This window comes from Lithobates pipiens, unplaced genomic scaffold, assembly GCF_037356315.1.
Source record: "Lithobates pipiens isolate NorthernLeopardFrog02 unplaced genomic scaffold, aLitPip1_a1.2 Scaffold_68, whole genome shotgun sequence".
NCBI lineage: Eukaryota > Metazoa > Chordata > Amphibia > Anura > Ranidae > Lithobates > Lithobates pipiens.
The window spans coordinates 402,184-419,646 of NW_027507890.1; the positions used below are offsets into that span (position 1 = coordinate 402,184).

The 17,463-nt window shown below is 38.8% G+C and overlaps 1 protein-coding gene across 1 annotated transcript in view; it reads right to left on the reverse strand.

Moving 5' to 3' along the window:
• Positions 1-350: 350 nt before the first annotated feature.
• Positions 351-17,463, reverse strand: part of LOC143959268 (uncharacterized) — a 35,959-nt gene continuing 18,846 nt past the window's right edge. The window contains exons 10-23 of the mRNA XM_077467945.1: positions 17,343-17,396; positions 15,193-15,354; positions 13,858-13,965; positions 12,130-12,237; positions 10,947-11,000; positions 10,260-10,367; positions 9,524-9,577; positions 8,606-8,713; positions 6,985-7,038; positions 6,776-6,883; positions 5,389-5,626; positions 5,076-5,266; positions 2,293-2,535; positions 351-996 (exon numbers count right to left, since the gene is read on the reverse strand). Of these exons, the coding sequence (XP_077324071.1) occupies positions 850-996; positions 2,293-2,535; positions 5,076-5,266; positions 5,389-5,626; positions 6,776-6,883; positions 6,985-7,038; positions 8,606-8,713; positions 9,524-9,577; positions 10,260-10,367; positions 10,947-11,000; positions 12,130-12,237; positions 13,858-13,965; positions 15,193-15,354; positions 17,343-17,396 (1,737 nt within the window). The 3' untranslated portion in view covers positions 351-849. The remainder of the gene's footprint in view (positions 997-2,292; positions 2,536-5,075; positions 5,267-5,388; positions 5,627-6,775; positions 6,884-6,984; positions 7,039-8,605; positions 8,714-9,523; positions 9,578-10,259; positions 10,368-10,946; positions 11,001-12,129; positions 12,238-13,857; positions 13,966-15,192; positions 15,355-17,342; positions 17,397-17,463) is intronic.

Consider the following 17,463-nt stretch of genomic DNA (forward strand, 5'->3'; position numbering starts at 1 on the left):
CTACAATGTTTCCTTTTCATATACTTAAGAAGGCCCTAAACACCTACAAACTAAATTTTTACCCATCCAAAAATGAATTGTTTGTGAGCACTGGACTAGTTTTTAAAATTTTCACAATTTATTAAAACATCTCACATATACAAAACACAAACACTTAAAAAAAAAAAAAAAAAAAAAACCTCCCTCAGCCCAGTCAAGATGATGAGTTTTCCGATAACATGAAATACAATGAACACCGGAATTTTAGAATGATTGGCCATTCCAAGTGTTTTACTGGCTTCTGGGCACAGCATTTGGTCTTTTTCCAATAATTGCCACCAACCCCAGACAATTAACACAATACAACTTGATATGAAAAAAGTTGGATGTTAAGCTTTATTAGCACCATTGAATATGTTCAAGTACCTTAATTAGCACCTCTGCACAATTTTATTGCTCACTCAACACCATTTTTGACTTGCTGGAAATCAGATGATACTTTGAGTTATTTAAACCCTACAGATGTTGTTGGTTTTTAACTTCCTCCATTAAAGATATTCAAAAGGCCACAAATGGTGCAAGTTTTCACGTTTTTTTATTTGGGTTTTTTCATTTTTTGTTACAAAAGCTGACAATTATTTTCTTTCCAAAACGTGATGTTAAACTCGTGGAAGACTTCCAACTTTGTTTTGACTTGTATTAAATTGCATTGCACGATGCTCCCTTATTGTTCCTTCTCTTTTGCCCAAGGTGGAATCACATCGACAGTTGGAAAAACACATGGAATGTGTCAGCTTTTGTTGTTGCGAATAAAACAGGGCAAAGAGAGGATGGTTCTTAAGTTAGTTTTTTGGACTGTAATAGTTCATGTTATTTGAAACAGACTGGGCCAATTTCAAATCCAATTTCTTGATCATGACCACCAATGTCCAAAGGTGCAATGTCTAGGATGGGTAAGCGTGACGGCTTGTTGGTTCTGTACTCTATGACTGTTGTGCCCCATTCGCCGGTATGTTTCTGAAAGGAAAAGGTAAAAAGCAAATCAGTTATGGGTCCTTCATTTTACTTGGGCCATTTACTCCATCTGGGAGCCATTTCTTTTTCAATAACAAAGGAATTACTAATTCATAATTCATGACAGTTTTCAACCAAAATTTTTTTGTTGCCCTTTTTTCCTTTTTGAATCTCTGAATTAGATCCCTCAACCCACAACGTTGTTCGATTATGGAGCAGGTTTTCGCAAAAAGGGTTTCATCGAACCTTAGGGTTTCTCCAAAGGTTTCTAGGAGTTCCTTGAGCAATGAGCAAGTTCTGCCTCTCAGATAAGCTCCCATTGACACCATTGATCCATTTAGCTATCTGTAAGGGGTAGTTCTTCCCAATGATTACATGTGCAAGGAGCATTCTTCCCACTGATCATCACACCAATGTATTATGAGTTTTAGATATAGTAATTTGTAGCAGGGGTTCCCTGAGACCAGAAAGATTTTTCAAAGGTTCCTCTGTGTGGAAAAGTTTGAGAAAGGCTGTTCTAGAGAGTTAAATCATGTGACAATGGGGGTTATTTACGAATGGCAAATCCACTTTACACTGAAAGTGCAGTCGCTGTAGATCTGAGGGGAAGATCTGAAATGAGGGGAAGCTCTGCTGATTTTATCATCCAGTCATGTGCAAGCTAAAATTATGTTTTTTTATTTTCCTTGCATGTCCCCCACCGATCTACAGTGACTGCACTGCCAAGTGCACTTGTAGTGCAAATTGGATTTGCCTTTCGTAAATAACCCCTATGTCTTCTACCTATCAGATTGTCTGCTTTGAGTTCCTAGATCTGCTCACCTGCTGTACCTATCATGATGGGCTCCTACTCTCCATGCTGGACTTTTTAATTTATAATACAGAGATTGTAGCAATAGGGGCTAGAGCACAGAAAGGCAGGGCCACCCACAACCTTCAGTTGAACCAGGACAGAGCTGGGGATTACAGGAAGAAAATCTTACTCTTGGAGCATCCAAGGCCTATAAGAAGCCTAGAACTGACTCTAGCAGTGGGCTGTTTGATTGCTTATGGCACCACTCAAAGTAGAAGTGAAAGCATTCCCCTATGTCACAGAACATGGGATGCAGGCTTGTTTTGATACCAATCCATGGGGTTAGTAAATGTACATGGATGGCCACTAATCCTGACCAGCCCAGGTGAATAAACGATGAAGCGTGGCATCAGCCTACATGTCAACTAACTGTGGTCTAGTGGACTGAAACTTTAATAAGCCACTTTGATTATTGTGGACCAATTTTGTTTTGCCCCTTGACCTACCGTGCAACCATCTTCGAGGACGCTGTACGTGAATCTGGTGTTGCCTTCTGCCCTCAGCTCAACATCGTTGGATCCTTGCAGGATGACGGCCTTCTTCAGGTTTCCAGTCTCTTCATCCATGTAGGCAATGCTGTTCTTGCAGTGGTAGGTGATGTTCTGAGAGGCTTGGTTAGCCAAAAGGCGCATGAAGGCGAGTTGAGTGGCCATATCCTTGGCTGTTATTCCTTCGTCATGGTATTCAAACTGTTAAAGAGAAGGAATATGTTCTAGCTTAAATATTTGGATAAACATATACTTAAAAGAGAATACTGAAGCTTGAAAGAGTCATACACCTTTCACCTTTAACTATTCAGAACTGTTATTTTACCAATAGTTGTCACATATTTGCTTTGGAGTGTTTTGGGAAAGTAAAAGAGGTTTATAACATTATTAATAGAGGTCGACCGATATGGGTTTTTCTCTGGCCGATGCCGATATTTAGAAATCATGGCGGCCGATAGCCGATATATGATGCCGATTTTTTTGGGCCGATATGTTAGGCCGATTTTATTTTATTTATTTATTTTTAATCCCCCTTGATCTAACACACCTTTCCCACTGGGGCGTTTTTTAAGGCGCTTTTGGGCTAAAAATAGCGCCTGTAAAGTGCCTGCAAAATGGCTCCCCTGCAGTCTGTGTGAAAGACAGAGTGCTTTCACACTGAGGCGATGTGCTGGCAGGATCTTAAAAAAAAAAAGTCCTGCAAGCAGCACGTTTGGAGTGGTGTATACCGCTCCTCCACCACTCCTGCCCATTGATATGAATGGGCACCACTGCCGAAGCGCATGCAATGCGATTTGGCAGCGGTGCTTCATGGGCGCATTTAACCTCTTCCTTGGCCGCTAGCTGGGTTATATGTGCCCCACTAGCAGCCAAATAGCACCGCTAAAATGATGGTAAAGACCTGCTAAAACTTGCGTTTTACCATCAACGTCTGCCCGCTCCAGTGTGAAAGCAGCCTTCATAAGTGATACAGAAAATTTCTTACACTTAAAGCGGAGGTCCACCCTAAAATGGACCTTCCGCTCATCGGATTCCTCCCCCCCTCCGGCGCCACAATTGGCACCTTTCAGGGGGGAGGGGGGTGCAGGTACCTGTACAGTACAGGTATCTGCACCCACTTCCGGGCTAGCTCTCTGCGGAAAGGGGCGTACATTACACCCCTTTCCGCAAGTGCCCGCCCCCTTCCGCAAGTGTCCCGCTGCCTGCTGGGAAACACACAGATCCCAGAGGCAGCGGGGACCGTCCTCATTGCGCAGCGCGGCTCGCGCATGCGCAGTAGGGAACCGGGAAATTAAGCCGAAAGGCTCCATTTCCTGATTCCCATACCCAAGATGGCGGCGGCAGCACTCGAGTGTCGATCTAGAGATCGGCTTCGGGTGCCGACATCGCGGGCGCGTTGGACAGGTAAGTGTCACTATTTTAAAAGTCAGCAGCAGGAGTATTTATAGCTGCTGGCTTTTAAAAAAAAAAAAAAAAAAACGCGGAGTCCCAGCGGACTCCCGCTTTAAACATTTATTAAACAAAACAAACCTCCAATGAATGAATGAATGAAATACTTATATAGCGCACAATGCGAACTGAATCGCCTCAGTTTACTTGTATGTATGATCTAGATAAAAAAAAAAAAAAAACCTATATATTAAATAAAAAACGGGTAGTCAAAACTTTTGGACAAAAAAAAAAAAATGGGCTAACTTTACTGTTTTTATTTTATTTTACTTTTTTAAATGGTGTATTTTTTTCCCAAAAAAATGCATTTGAAAGACCTCTGTGCAAATGCCGTGTGACATAAAATATTGCAACAACCGCTATTTTATTCCCTAGGATCTCTGCTAAAAAAATATATATAATTTTTGGGGGGTCTAAGTGATTTTCTGGCAGAAAATACAGGATTTTTACTTGTAAGCAACAAGTGTCAGAAAAGATTTAGTCTTTAAATGGTTAAACTGAGAACTTCTACACAGAGATGATTTCATTCATTCAGAAGTGTAAACATTGTATCATTTAGTTCTTTTCTTGGCAGTCTGCCCAGAGAGGAGGAAAGTGTTGCTATGACGACTCAGGCAACTCACACTGACTTCTTACAGAAGTCATTTCAAAGTCCCGCTGTAGAATCGGCTTTTTAGCAACACAATCGGCCGATGCCGATTATTTAAAAAACGGCAAATATCGGCCGATATATCGGCCGGCCGATATATCGGTCGACCTCTAATTATTAATGGTTATTTTAAATCCCTATTCTGTGTTTTATTGTGTTCTGCTGTGCAGTTTCATGTTCCCCAACCTTTGTTGGACAGTTGTGCTGTTGCTTCTCTCACCTGGGCGCCTCAGGCCTTTGCTTACCCCAGGTAAAGAATACAGCATATCTCCCAGTTTTTTTCAATAAGGGAGACTATTCTGTCTCTCTTAAATACATAATGGAGGTTACATTATATGAAGGCTTCACATCAGTATGAGCTAATAAAGAATGGACAAGTCTCAGCAAAAAAATATGTATTGTGGCAGAATTTTAACAGATGGCTACTGAACCTAATATTATAGCACACGGGAAGCTTATTCTATAGCCTGCTTAAAATAAGGTAGTTTGGAGAGTTTTAGTCCAGATTGTGCTCTGCATACGTGTTATAGATGTAAATTCAACATGTATTTACACTCTAACTGTAGCAGACTGTTAAATAAAAGCTTTCAAAGGAAACACTCTTTGGTTCTATGCCTATACAAAGGCTAGAAATTGGACCCACCTGTGTGCCTCCATTAAGAATCTCGCCGAACCAGAGGTGCTTCTTCTCCTTGTTGGAGGTGTTGATGTACCAGTTCTTCTGTGTAATTTCATCTGGGTTGGCGTGGATGTAAGTCTCGCCAGAGGAGAAGTCGCAGAAGACTCTGATAGCATCAGAAGTGCAGCCTTGGTTGGGGTCAATCCAGTAGAATCCTAGAAAGGAAGTTTACAATGAGTATTTGTTGCAATGCGAGCTTTCTCCTCAAACCTATCTTATCACCTTATCCACATCTTAAGAAAAGCTGATATATAATCTGGGCAGGTTTTCTACTCACCACTTGTCCATTCAGGGTGGCTGAGTCTTAAGTCACGGCAAGTACGAGCAGGGTTCTTCCTGGAGCCTTCTGGGGTCAGGATGACCTCAATTTGTTGGTTCAGGGATTTTAAAGTAGCGTCAACTTCATAATCCTTAGGTTTGCGTTCAGGCTGGTCAGCTCTGTAATATTCACCGCCATCACCACCATCATATCCACCACCAGATGGACCAGGAGGACCAGGGGGACCAGGTGGACCCTAAAATTATACAAAAAAAAAATAGTAAATACATACTGAAGTTTTAATGTTATAATGCACTTTATTTGTTAAATAGAAAATATGAAATCTAATTAAGCCACCCTTCTACTTTAACATCATCTTCTTTAGATTTGCAGAAACAAAAATGGAGAAATACCGCAATTACTGTGATCTTACATAGTCTGTGAACCAGCAAATTTTTGATTTGTTTGTAACCATCTAATATATGATGATCTAATTTATTATTTCTGTAAAGCACTAATTTATTCCACTCCAAAATTAAATGTATCATAACCCTAAGTAAGAAAAAACAGGCATAAGCTTCACCTAAGTATAAACCCCAAATTGGCCCCTAAGTCTAATCAATAAACTCAACTTAACTTGTAAACTTAACATAAATGTTATCGGCCAGCTCATTAATGTAACCCTAAATGAACCCTTAAACTCAACCTATCCCCTAAACCTGATGCTAAACCTATGCATTATTACAATGGCATCAGTTGTACCATTATGTGTGAATACTAGCATTAACAGCATCCTAAAAATTGTTTGCACCATAAAACAACACGCTAAAGTGACAGTTATCAAAAATTGCCACTAATTATTTTCTTTTACACTAAAGGCTATTGACTTATCTATAAGCATTATTTAATAACCCTCGTTAATTTTTTGCTTTTGCAGTTGTAAGACACCAAACTACCCAGTTATTGCAATTTTTTTTTAAATTTTCAAATGTGAGAACAGAATTTTGATTTAAGAATCCCTGATAATTGATCACCAGCACTTGTACAATTACGATTTTCCATTATGACTTTACAGCTCAATCACAGGCAGATATAAAATTCAAAAATGAATGCAGCTCTGTATGCATTGTTATATTGTTGCATTTATTTTTTAAGCTTAAGTACTTCTATTTGACTTGGAATCAGCCTTTTGCAATCTCATATAGAGCATTATTTAGACTGGGAGAGGGAAAGGCAGGACTGGGAACCAATCAGGTGTACTGCATTCAATTGTAATAACAAGGAACATGCTGATATCCTGGAATTCTGTTAACCTGGAGTTCAGGTTTATATTGAATAGTACATCAAAAGTTTCCTGAAGAAAGACACATTTGATTTTCTTCTTTTAAACTAAAAAAATACTTACAGCAGGACCAGTGAAACCAGCAGGACCACGTGGACCAACGGGACCCATGGCACCAGGATGTCCAGAACGACCCTCTTTGCCAGGAGGACCAGAGGGACCAGAGGGACCCTGTAATAAAAACAAAAAATGTTGTTTTATTAATAAAATAAAGAAACATTATACCTAAATATATGCCTCTGATTGGACATTGTTGGTTGATCATTACATACCCTTGGACCAACGGGACCAACAGAACCAGAGGGACCAGTCTCACCAGGAGTACCCTAAAGGAAAAAGAGAAAATCTATTATTAAAATTTTACTTAGATGTAATAAAATGAATCCCTAGTTTTGTGAGATAGAATATCAGGTTCTTATTGTCATCTTTTTCCCTGTTGGGAAGATTTACCATGACTTTTTGGCAGTGATAGGATTTTTTTTCAATAAGGTTGTCGACAAAAAAATGTAAAACAAAATAAATTTTTTAGTGGAGTGGGGAAGAGTTAGAACTTAATGTTTTAATGCTGTTTGATCTTTCCTTTCCTGGTGACTAACATTCTCTCAATTCCTTGCCTGGATGGCTCAGGGACAGGAAGTGTGGGAAAATCTGCCCAACGGGGGTCATAGACAGAAAAAATAACCAGACAAAATTTGTCTTCCAAACTCTATCCAAACCTAAAGGAAAGATTTTTGGCTGGAGGTGGGCTTTAAAAATGGCCGAATGGAATTTGATAAACTACATTGCAATATACATTACAGTTCATGAAAATAATATTTATGTTTTAAAAAAGAATATTACATTCTTTGTATTACGATAGAACCACTGGTTGTGGCTAACCCTAAATTAACTAGAAATAGAAAGTGCGCCTTCAAAAGCAAAGGCAGCGACCATATTTCTGTCCGGATATGGTCCCTGAACCTGTCATATAATAATATAATATGAGGTAAATTATTAAAAAGCCATTTAACCTCTCTGAATTAGAGGAATAATAATTTGGTGTTGTGGGCATTGTTTGTTTAGAATTTTAAATGTCTTCTCTATATTGTCTGGGGGTTCCATTTTCCTTACCAGTCCAGAACTATCCCTTTGGATTTGCCTTTCTGCGACTTTGGAAGGAAAATTTGACTATAATTAAGGAACACTGTACTAAAGGAACACTGATAATTAAAGTTCTCTATAATACATTGAAAATAGAAGAGTTTATATATTAGGACCAGTGGTCACCCTTTGGAACTTATTTTCACCAAGAGTATACTCTGATGAAGCACTGTCTAGTTGTAAAACGTCTTAGAGATTTGTGTGTTACACACAATATGTTGTTCTACTGAATCTTCATTTTTCAAAAGATTTTATGAGCAGCAAATATGTGCTCTTACCTATTTCTGCTCTAATTAAACCTATATACGGTAAGTGATAAGGAAGTATAGTATAGAAAAGACAGGAAGTGGTAGGCCATATGGCTGGATCCATCAGATTTGTAGTCCATCTTTTAAAAATGGGAATATTGTGGAATAAAATTAAGTAATTAAATGAAGATGTAAGTAAAGTTCAACATACTCCACACATCTACATTTAAAAAAAACAACATGTATTCAACTCTAGTGAGAACTGAGGCAGACATAGAGGCCTGTTTTATCGATCCTATATGCAAAACATTATTGAAGTATTTATTTCCCTACGTATAGTGTTGGATGATAGGCTGGTTCATTTTGAAATCTCCTTTGTGACTTTATAAATGAAACCTAGTAGTATTTGGACTTACTTTGCTCTCAGGATTTTTTATTTTTTTTGCTTTGCATGTTTTTAATTACATATATTATAATTTATAAAGACTTTATTCTTTTTACTTACAGAAGGACCGGGAAGACCTGACAGACCATTGTGTCCTTTGCGACCATCCAGACCTCTGGCTCCTCTCTCTCCAGCTTCACCCTTGTCACCACGAACACCTTGTGGACCCTACAAGTAAAAGGTGGTTAGATAATCGCAGCTTGCAGACCACTGTTGTAGACTAAACCATAAACCTTTGACGTTTACAATAGAAAACATATTTAGAATGGTTTTAAAAAATAAACCAAATAGGTATTTGTCCTAAGAAATCTTACAAAATGGTAGCAGGTTCTGGAGATCAATTTGGTGGGCAATACAGGAGTCTATATAAAATTGACTTTGCTTACCTTTATCTGGCCCTTGGGGCACTATTTTCATGCACTAATACCAACCCATTTACACCAATTATGGGGCACTATTCCTACCAATAACACCAACAATGGGGCCCAACGACACCAATGGTCGGGCACAATTCCTCCCAATGACACCAACAATGGGGTGCCATTCCTCTCACACCAAAGATGGGGCATTGCTTGTTCCCACTTACTTCGGGACCTTTTCTACTTCCACTGGCCACAATCCGGCCCCTCTTAAGGACAGTAAACTAGCTTTTTGTTTAGAAAGTTTGGAGACACCTGGTCTACAACAACCACAAACACCAATCCTTTTTCCCTTTATTATCTGTATATGTTTTCAGCAACATTCCCTATTATATATGCTGTGAGTTCCATACACTAATTCTTCTGTGTTGTTTTTAAAGGATCTCCCATCCTGATTTTAGTTATGGTTGAAATTTGGTAGGCTAAATACTCCTGTGACAAGATCATCCAGAATGACCACCCATAATGCAACCTCGATGAAAGGTTCAAGAGGTAGATCGAAACATGAAACGAGCTTTCAAGATTTTGAATGTTAATATACAGTATATAAGATACTTACAGCAGGACCTCTTGGACCAGATGGGCCAGTGATACCAGCAGGACCAGATGGACCCTAAATGGTGAAAAACATGAATAAAATGATATATACAGTAAACAAGTCACAAACTATTGGCTGATCAATGATTACCCCCTATTTGTTATCTGCTGCTGTTTTCCAATCTAACACCCCTTTAATTAATTTAAGAGTAGACTTTGAGCAGTGGTAGACTTACGGCGAATACCCATTTGATCCCTTAAGCAAAAATGTCCTGATCATGTGGTCTACTACATTATTTATGGAATACTGAATGTTTAAGAACACCGCCTCTAATATAGATTGCCTGCAAACTAATGTCTCACTAATACTTGAAACCTATATCATACTACTTCAACCACAAGGCATTCACATATGTTGTGATGTGCTATAACACATGTGTGCTTCTGGTTATTGCATATATGCATTGCCACTGAGGAAATGTTGGTGTAATGTATACAATTAATGTAAATAAGATACCTCTCACCCAAATGTAAAACTGGAGTTTGCCAATTTCCTATATATTGTAAGGTCAGTACATTTATATACTGTATATGTATCTACTCTTTCCAAGACATTGAGACTTGAAAATAATCTGCCTGTTTTGGTTTTATCTATATGATGTACAAGAATTACAGTTATTGTCTGATACAGAAAAAGCAATGATAATACCACTAAACATGATAAACAAATTGTAAATGTATAAACGCTGTCAACTTACAGTTTCACCACGGTTTCCAGATTTACCAGCAGCTCCAGCAGAACCAGCTGGGCCGGGAGCTCCAGCAAGACCAGAGGGTCCAGTGTTGCCAGGATAACCACGCTCTCCCTAAAAGTGAACACTGAATGTTAATGTTGCAGTAAGAAGAATAGCTGAATAATAATGGTATTTAGATGTTTAACTTGAGCCACAGAGAGCATTCAAACTCCTCTTGGGTCATAAAACTTATTTAAAAATTGAGCTGGCAGAAATGGTAGTTGTCTCAAGAATTGGCTGATACATGACCATCAATCCTACAGGTCAGTTGCCTTCAAAAAAATTGCAGATGCTACAGAACGTGGTAGGGGAGCAGAAAGGGATCTTGGGTAAAGTGAATGGGACATCTCCATAGTACTGAAAGACTATTTAAACTGGCAGGTTTCTGGCTGCCTTGATAGTTATCAGGAAACATTATTATGGGTTTACATTTTTGATCAAGCCCAGCTACCCAAGGCAGCTAGCCAAGACTTTATCTGAACTTTAAGGAAGAAATGGCTGTTGTACCAACCAAATATGTTCTTCCTTTCATTCCCTCTCAGTTGAGCATATGACACCATGGAACAGGATTATTAAATGCTATTGTCAATATAGACAGTTTTTGTTTTAAGCTCTTGACACATCATGTTATATTTGGTACATCAAACTTACCTTAGGGCCTGGAAGACCGTCACGACCAGGAGGGCCATCGTTACCAGGGTTGCCCTAAAAAGTAAGAAAAAAATAAAATATGTTAATTTTAATGAAACAAACATCCTGTTGTTAGAAAAGCAGTGTGATAGTGACTACAAAGTACCTGGATGTAGTTAGTTATTAGGATATACTTTATCTTTTTTACTTTCATGAATGCAAGTTTGTAACTTTATGGCCTTTTGATTAAACATCAAGAAGAAATTAGTTAAATGTGAGCATTTTGTAGTTTGTGTAACACACTTTCCTATCTACCTAATAAAACGGAAAATAAAAAATAATATTTTACGATTTTTTTTTTTTTTGCATAAATGAGCTGATTATTTATTTTAAAGTACAGTAATAAGTATTGTAAAGACCAGCCTGCAAGGTGGACAGGGCAGTTCAAGTAGCCCTTACATGTTTTTGAAGTTCAAGGAGCCTAACTTTCAATGCAAAGCTTTGGGTAGTAATTTGAAGGAATCATTAGTGAGTGGAAACCAGAGCCTAAACATCCACAAGTCAATGTAGGCAGGATCCTAAGGCACTGTTAATGTCCATAGGGTGCAAACTACAGTACTAATGCTTGTGTAGCAAGCCAGATAGCCAAAGCTGTTCACCTCATTCCCCATTAATCCACCAATTATATGGATGGGCTGTTGCCTTTGTGATATTGCAGGTGGTATAGAAGTAATGGAGAACAAAGGAATCTTGGGTAAAGTAAATAGGGCATCTAAAAATAATGACATTTTACCTAAGCTGGCAAAATATATACCTAAAACCACTGAGAAGAGAACATATTAATAGTGGAAGCATATGAAGAGGTTCTGTCCAGAATAAGGACTACAATCCAGGACTTACAACCAAGAACTTTAGTTACTTTTTTCTTTAACAGACTTGTATACATTGTAAAGAATAATCAATAAAAAACACCTATACAAAACAGTGACCTAAGAATTCATTGTTTATCCAGTTTGGCTATAAAATGGGCAACTTTTACATATCCGGAAACAGAAGACATTGGCTAAGAAGATTATTGATCCACAAATGTTTATCTAATATTTTCTCTCACCTCTGTTCCTCTTCTGTTTTTACATAATCTTATATTACCAGACTTTGACCTTCATATGTATTTTAAACCTCCTGATTTTAATTTACTACTTACATCACGACCAGCCTCTCCGGAATGACCAACTGGACCAGGAGAACCAACAGAGCCAGGGGGACCACGGGGACCAGAAGAACCAGCAAGACCAGAGGGACCAGGCTCACCCTAAAGTGGATAAAAGCAAACTTTGTCTATTATACAGGAGACTTAAACTTCTCAACAGTCCAACGTATTAACTTCCAAGTCTACAGAGTAACCTAGAAAATGTTGTTCTGATGTTTTTTTCAGGTAATAAGTAAAGAAAAATCTGGATAATGTCTATTCTCAAAAAGATTACAAAGCACATATGGCAATTCTTAATGGTCAACTTAAGTTTACTGGCTCCTTTCAGCCCACCCTAAGCAATCTAGATATATTTTCTCTTGTTCCCCAAGCCCTACTCCAAAGAAGCCATGGTTTTCAATATTTCTGAAACAGCTATATGCAGTTTTGAATACATTTCTGTAAAATATTAGACTGTATCTTTGTGGTGAACCAGTAGCTTTGGATGTACAGCTAACTCTGGGGGGAAAAATAGTTATCTGCATGGCTCCATGCACTATTCTGAATTAAGGAATGTTCTTCCTATTGGGATTTGTGAAGGAAGCAATAAAGGCAGAAGTAGACCAAAAAGGTTCATTGAGATGCTCCCAATAGAAATTGCTATTCTAAAAGAATCATACTTCTAAACAACAGGAACTGATATTTGTTTTTTCATTATGCTAGTTGATGTTTGTTCCTTAACCTCTATCCTATTATCACAGGTAGAATTCAAATATTCTGTCTTGTTGGTAGGGAATTAATAACCCCCCATAATTGTTTTCATTAATTTATTTATTTATTGCTGCCTTTGTCCCATTGGGAAAATGTTCCTGCATTTCATTTTCAAGAGACACAACAGAAGGTAAAAGGAATCCCTCCAAGGTGAACTGTTATTATGGTGTCTACATTGGAAGATACCTCTTCACCACCTGCTTTGTTGATGAGCATAACTTTTGGCTCTCCCATCACTTTGTGTCTCGTTAACAATGGTTTCCAGGATGACTCAGAAATGTAAAAATTCCAAGGCAGCATTAAAATTTGACAGGGGTCTTATTTTATCCAAAACTTAAAAAAAAAAAAAAATTGTTTGGCTATAGGATATGCACATTGGCAACTGTGCTGTATTTGCATTGTAGTTGCTGTTGGATTCATTAGCATGAGGTCACTATTGTGAACCCCTGTGTAGTACATACTAGCCAAGTTTGGTCTACTTTTCAATAATGGCTGTAACATTTCAATAATGATCTCTAAAGAGCCTTGGGGCAAATGAGATCCAATGCAAGCACAGAGCACATGCAAGACACTTGCCAGTGTGCATAAAACTCCCATACACAGGCCCAGTGTCTGCAAGATAAACTTTTTTTTAGTCTCAACCTGTTCAGCCTGTCAAAAACCATTGAAAACGGCCATACTCAGAAATTAAAATTACCCCATTTATATTGACCACAATACCAAGCCGAAAGAACGATCTGGCTTAACAATCAAGTGAAAGTGATCATTGAATAACTTCAAGATCCAGAAGCATGGCTTGACCAAGCATTCCTCTTTTACACTAACATATACTCTATATGGAAAATAATTTAAATGTCTTGCCCAGTACTCTCAAGTGTGGTCACTTCCTGGTCCACTAATGTCATATAAAGGACATTTATGAAATGTTTGCTGTGGGTTTAAAATGTAAATATGGTTAATCAATGTTCTTACGTTTGAGCCAGGTCCACCAGGAAGACCACGTTCTCCTCTTGTTCCAGGAAGACCAATAATACCACGAGCACCCAGAACACCAGAGGGGCCAGAAGCACCAGGGGGTCCCTATTTGCAAATACAAAATATAAAAGGGTTATTACTTTTGTGATTTCATTATACTATTATATTTCTGCACTGGACAAATAAAAAAATCCATTGCTGACCTGCGCACTCTGCAGTGTTATAAAAAAATGTTGTCGGCTCTGCCTAGTTCACCTCTGTGAACCACTGAACACCTTCCTTATGTTATAAAGAGGGAGGTGTTCTATAGTCCTTACATACTTTTTGTCCTAGGTTGATATGCTGCTACTCCATAGATAGGGAAAAATAAAGGAAAAATGTTTTGATACTCTTTAATCAAATCCAGTAAATCAGTGGTTCTCAAGGCCAGATGCCCCAACAGTAAAAAAATAAATGTATGCTCACTTAATAAAAGAATGGATATACAAATTGAAATGCTGGAAGACTCTGGATGGGGGTCCTTATAGGGGGATGGGGATGTGGAATAGGTTATGTTAGGGAACCCTCCAGTAGACTTGGTGGCCTTGGAAAGGGTGAGATTTCTGAAGGGGGCTGTGGGACACTTGTAAGTTGGGGGCCCTATGGAGGTATAGAGGCTCCACAGCAAGCTGGGGGGCACTGTGGAAGAATGGGGGATGGGACACTGTGGGGGCGTAGAGCTTTCAGGGGGCCTGGGGGCACTGTGTGCCACTGTGAAAGGTTGGGGGGCACTATATGAGCTTGGAGCACTATGAGAGGTTAAGGGATCTGTAGCTGGCTGGATGTAGCTAGATGTCACTCTGGATGGGGCTGGATGTCACAATGGGGGGATGTGGAATGGGTCAGAGGACTATGCAGTAGACTTAGTGGCCTTGTAAAGGATGAGGTTTCTGAAGGTGGTTGTGGGACATGGTTGGGGGCACTATGGAGGTCTGGAGGCTCCACAGCAAGTTGGGAGGGGGGGACACCATGGAGGCTTAGGGCTTGCAGGGGGGAGGCACTGTGAGAGGTTGGGGGGAAGAACTATATGAGCCAGAAAGCACTGTGTGAGTTTATTGGATCTGTAACTGAACTAAATTTGCCCCAATAAGGCCAAAGCTTACTAACAAGATTTGTCTCCCATAGTCTTCATTGGAATATGCCGCTAAATTCAGGTTCACCAAATTTCAAACAAGATTCACTGAACCCTCAGATAATCATTCTCGGGCAGATTTGGTCATCCCTATTGGTTAACTAAGTCGACCACCTTTTGTTTTAACATCAACAATTCAATGTAATGGCACTATTACTTACAGCGGGACCAGCTTCTCCGGATGGGCCTTTATCTCCAGCAAGACCTACTGGGCCAGGCTGACCTTGTTCACCGGGACGACCGATAGGGCCAGAGTCACCACGAGGACCTCTTGCGCCATCTTTGCCAGGGTGTCCAGTTGGGCCAGAAGAACCAACATTGCCCTGTAAAACAAGTGCAAGTGAAACACATCAACAATAAATAATAAACTTTTGTGAAGGTTCATTTTAAGACTTACTTCAAAGGAAACATTTCATCTTAATCGCAGAAAGGTAACTGAGCTGGATAAACTAGCAGCTGCAGACAACTGATTTCACTATCTGAAAATGGGTGTTATGTCCAGTTTGGCACATTGTGGATGTGCTTACTGGAATTCTTTTTATACTTATATGGCTTTTGTATTCAAAATCACTGACACTGAGCTTCTTTTATGGAAGTTTCTACCCAGGGCAGCCAATTTAATTCCCACACTTCCTTGTTCACTGCAACATTGGAGCATGAAAATAGATACCTGATCACTGAGACATGCCTTCCTCAGACTTTTTTTTTACAAATGAAGTTCACAATTTGTTCTGTATTCTCTGTAGAAGAGTTTCCAGACTGCTATACTGTATGGTTATTTTATAGTGTATATAAAACCAAAACTTTTTTTTTAAGTTTTGGATAGAGTAGGAAAGTATGCAATAAACCCTGGAAGTTTATTTTTGGTTGTTTACATACCTCTGGGGAAAAAAACCTTTCACTCAGTCACAGAGGAAAACTACTTAAGTGAGGGAAAATTGTCCCTGAAATAGATGTCACCATTGGAATATTCCCATTCACTTCTTGTTCTGGGGCATCTCTAATATTTTTGGATTTAGCCTCACTTTCTTCCTTGGTAGCAATGGCTACCTGTTCTAACACAGTGGGAAATATCCTCAATAGTGACTCAAAAACCTCACGGAGGGTATATATATATATATATATATATATATATATATATATATATATATATATATATATATATATATATATATATAATTTAAAAACTAGAAATACACTTGCAACTGTAACCCACATTGGTTTGTAAGAGCATCAGTTGGGTGCTTTATTGCTACCTGCATTCTTGCTTTGCTTAATTTCCCCCAAACTTCCTGTTCTGTTGTATACGCAGAGAGTAAGAGTAAACCTCCTCAACCGGGGAACAACAAAAAACAAAAAGTATGCCCTTCCACTTCAAAAGATAAAATTGCTTGCACTAACTGAGTTGATGGAATAGATCCAGTAGGTATCTTAATTCTCCCCACCTCCACCATGCCTATATACAAATATCCTTTTCCAATACTGGAACTGTCTGCATAAACGATAACGTTTGAACATTACCCACTATTATCATAGAAGCAGCATTGCAAACATTACCCAGCAAATTTGTTATGAATAAGCACTAGCATATGTGTGAAACGCATTAACAGCTCCAGCCATCCTGTCTTTGTGTTGTCCTTGATTAACATATGGAGTAAAGATTTGGCATCTCTACGGTGTGGTGAGCCACCAACTTTCCTCACATAACTACACTGTGGTGGCACGCCGGGGCGAGCACCCAACGTGGGGACTGCATCATGTGAGTGATACCTTCACCTGGAGCGGTACAACATTCGTGTTTTATGTGAATGTCTCCAAAATAATGTTGGGTATTTTACGGCCATCAGGAACTTTGACAGTGGGCATTCTATAAAGCTAAAAGTTCAGAATTTTCATCATCAATCTTCTTCATTCCCATGTTTCCTAAGACACGCCCTTTCTAGGTCTGTCTGAGTTCATTCTAAAGTATAGGATAGGCATATGATTGATTCCGATTTTTAGTTGGGGTGTCTTTTATTGTCCCCTCCTTTATGCCTCTATACCTGCTACAGGTATATGTAATTAAAATAAAATAAGGTGTTTAATAAGGATATACAGCATCAGGGAGGAATCCAAGGATTTCATTATGACAATGTTTATAAAGAAACCGGGTAAGATCCACATTTTAAATAATGGTTTTGGGTAACTTTAGATACGGTAGGATACATGACTTTAAATCAACATTGTGTCTCTCATTTCATATTCCCCTTCTTAGTCATTGTATTAAAAACAATTACCAGTAACAGACTATTATAGATGAAAGTGTACTTACAGGGGGTCCAGGAGCTCCTGCTCTACCAGCGGGACCAGGGAATCCAGTAGCACCCTATAGATAAAAAAAAATTCTTCTCAAGATTTCTAATTTAGTGTACCATGACTGGCTTCTTAAAATC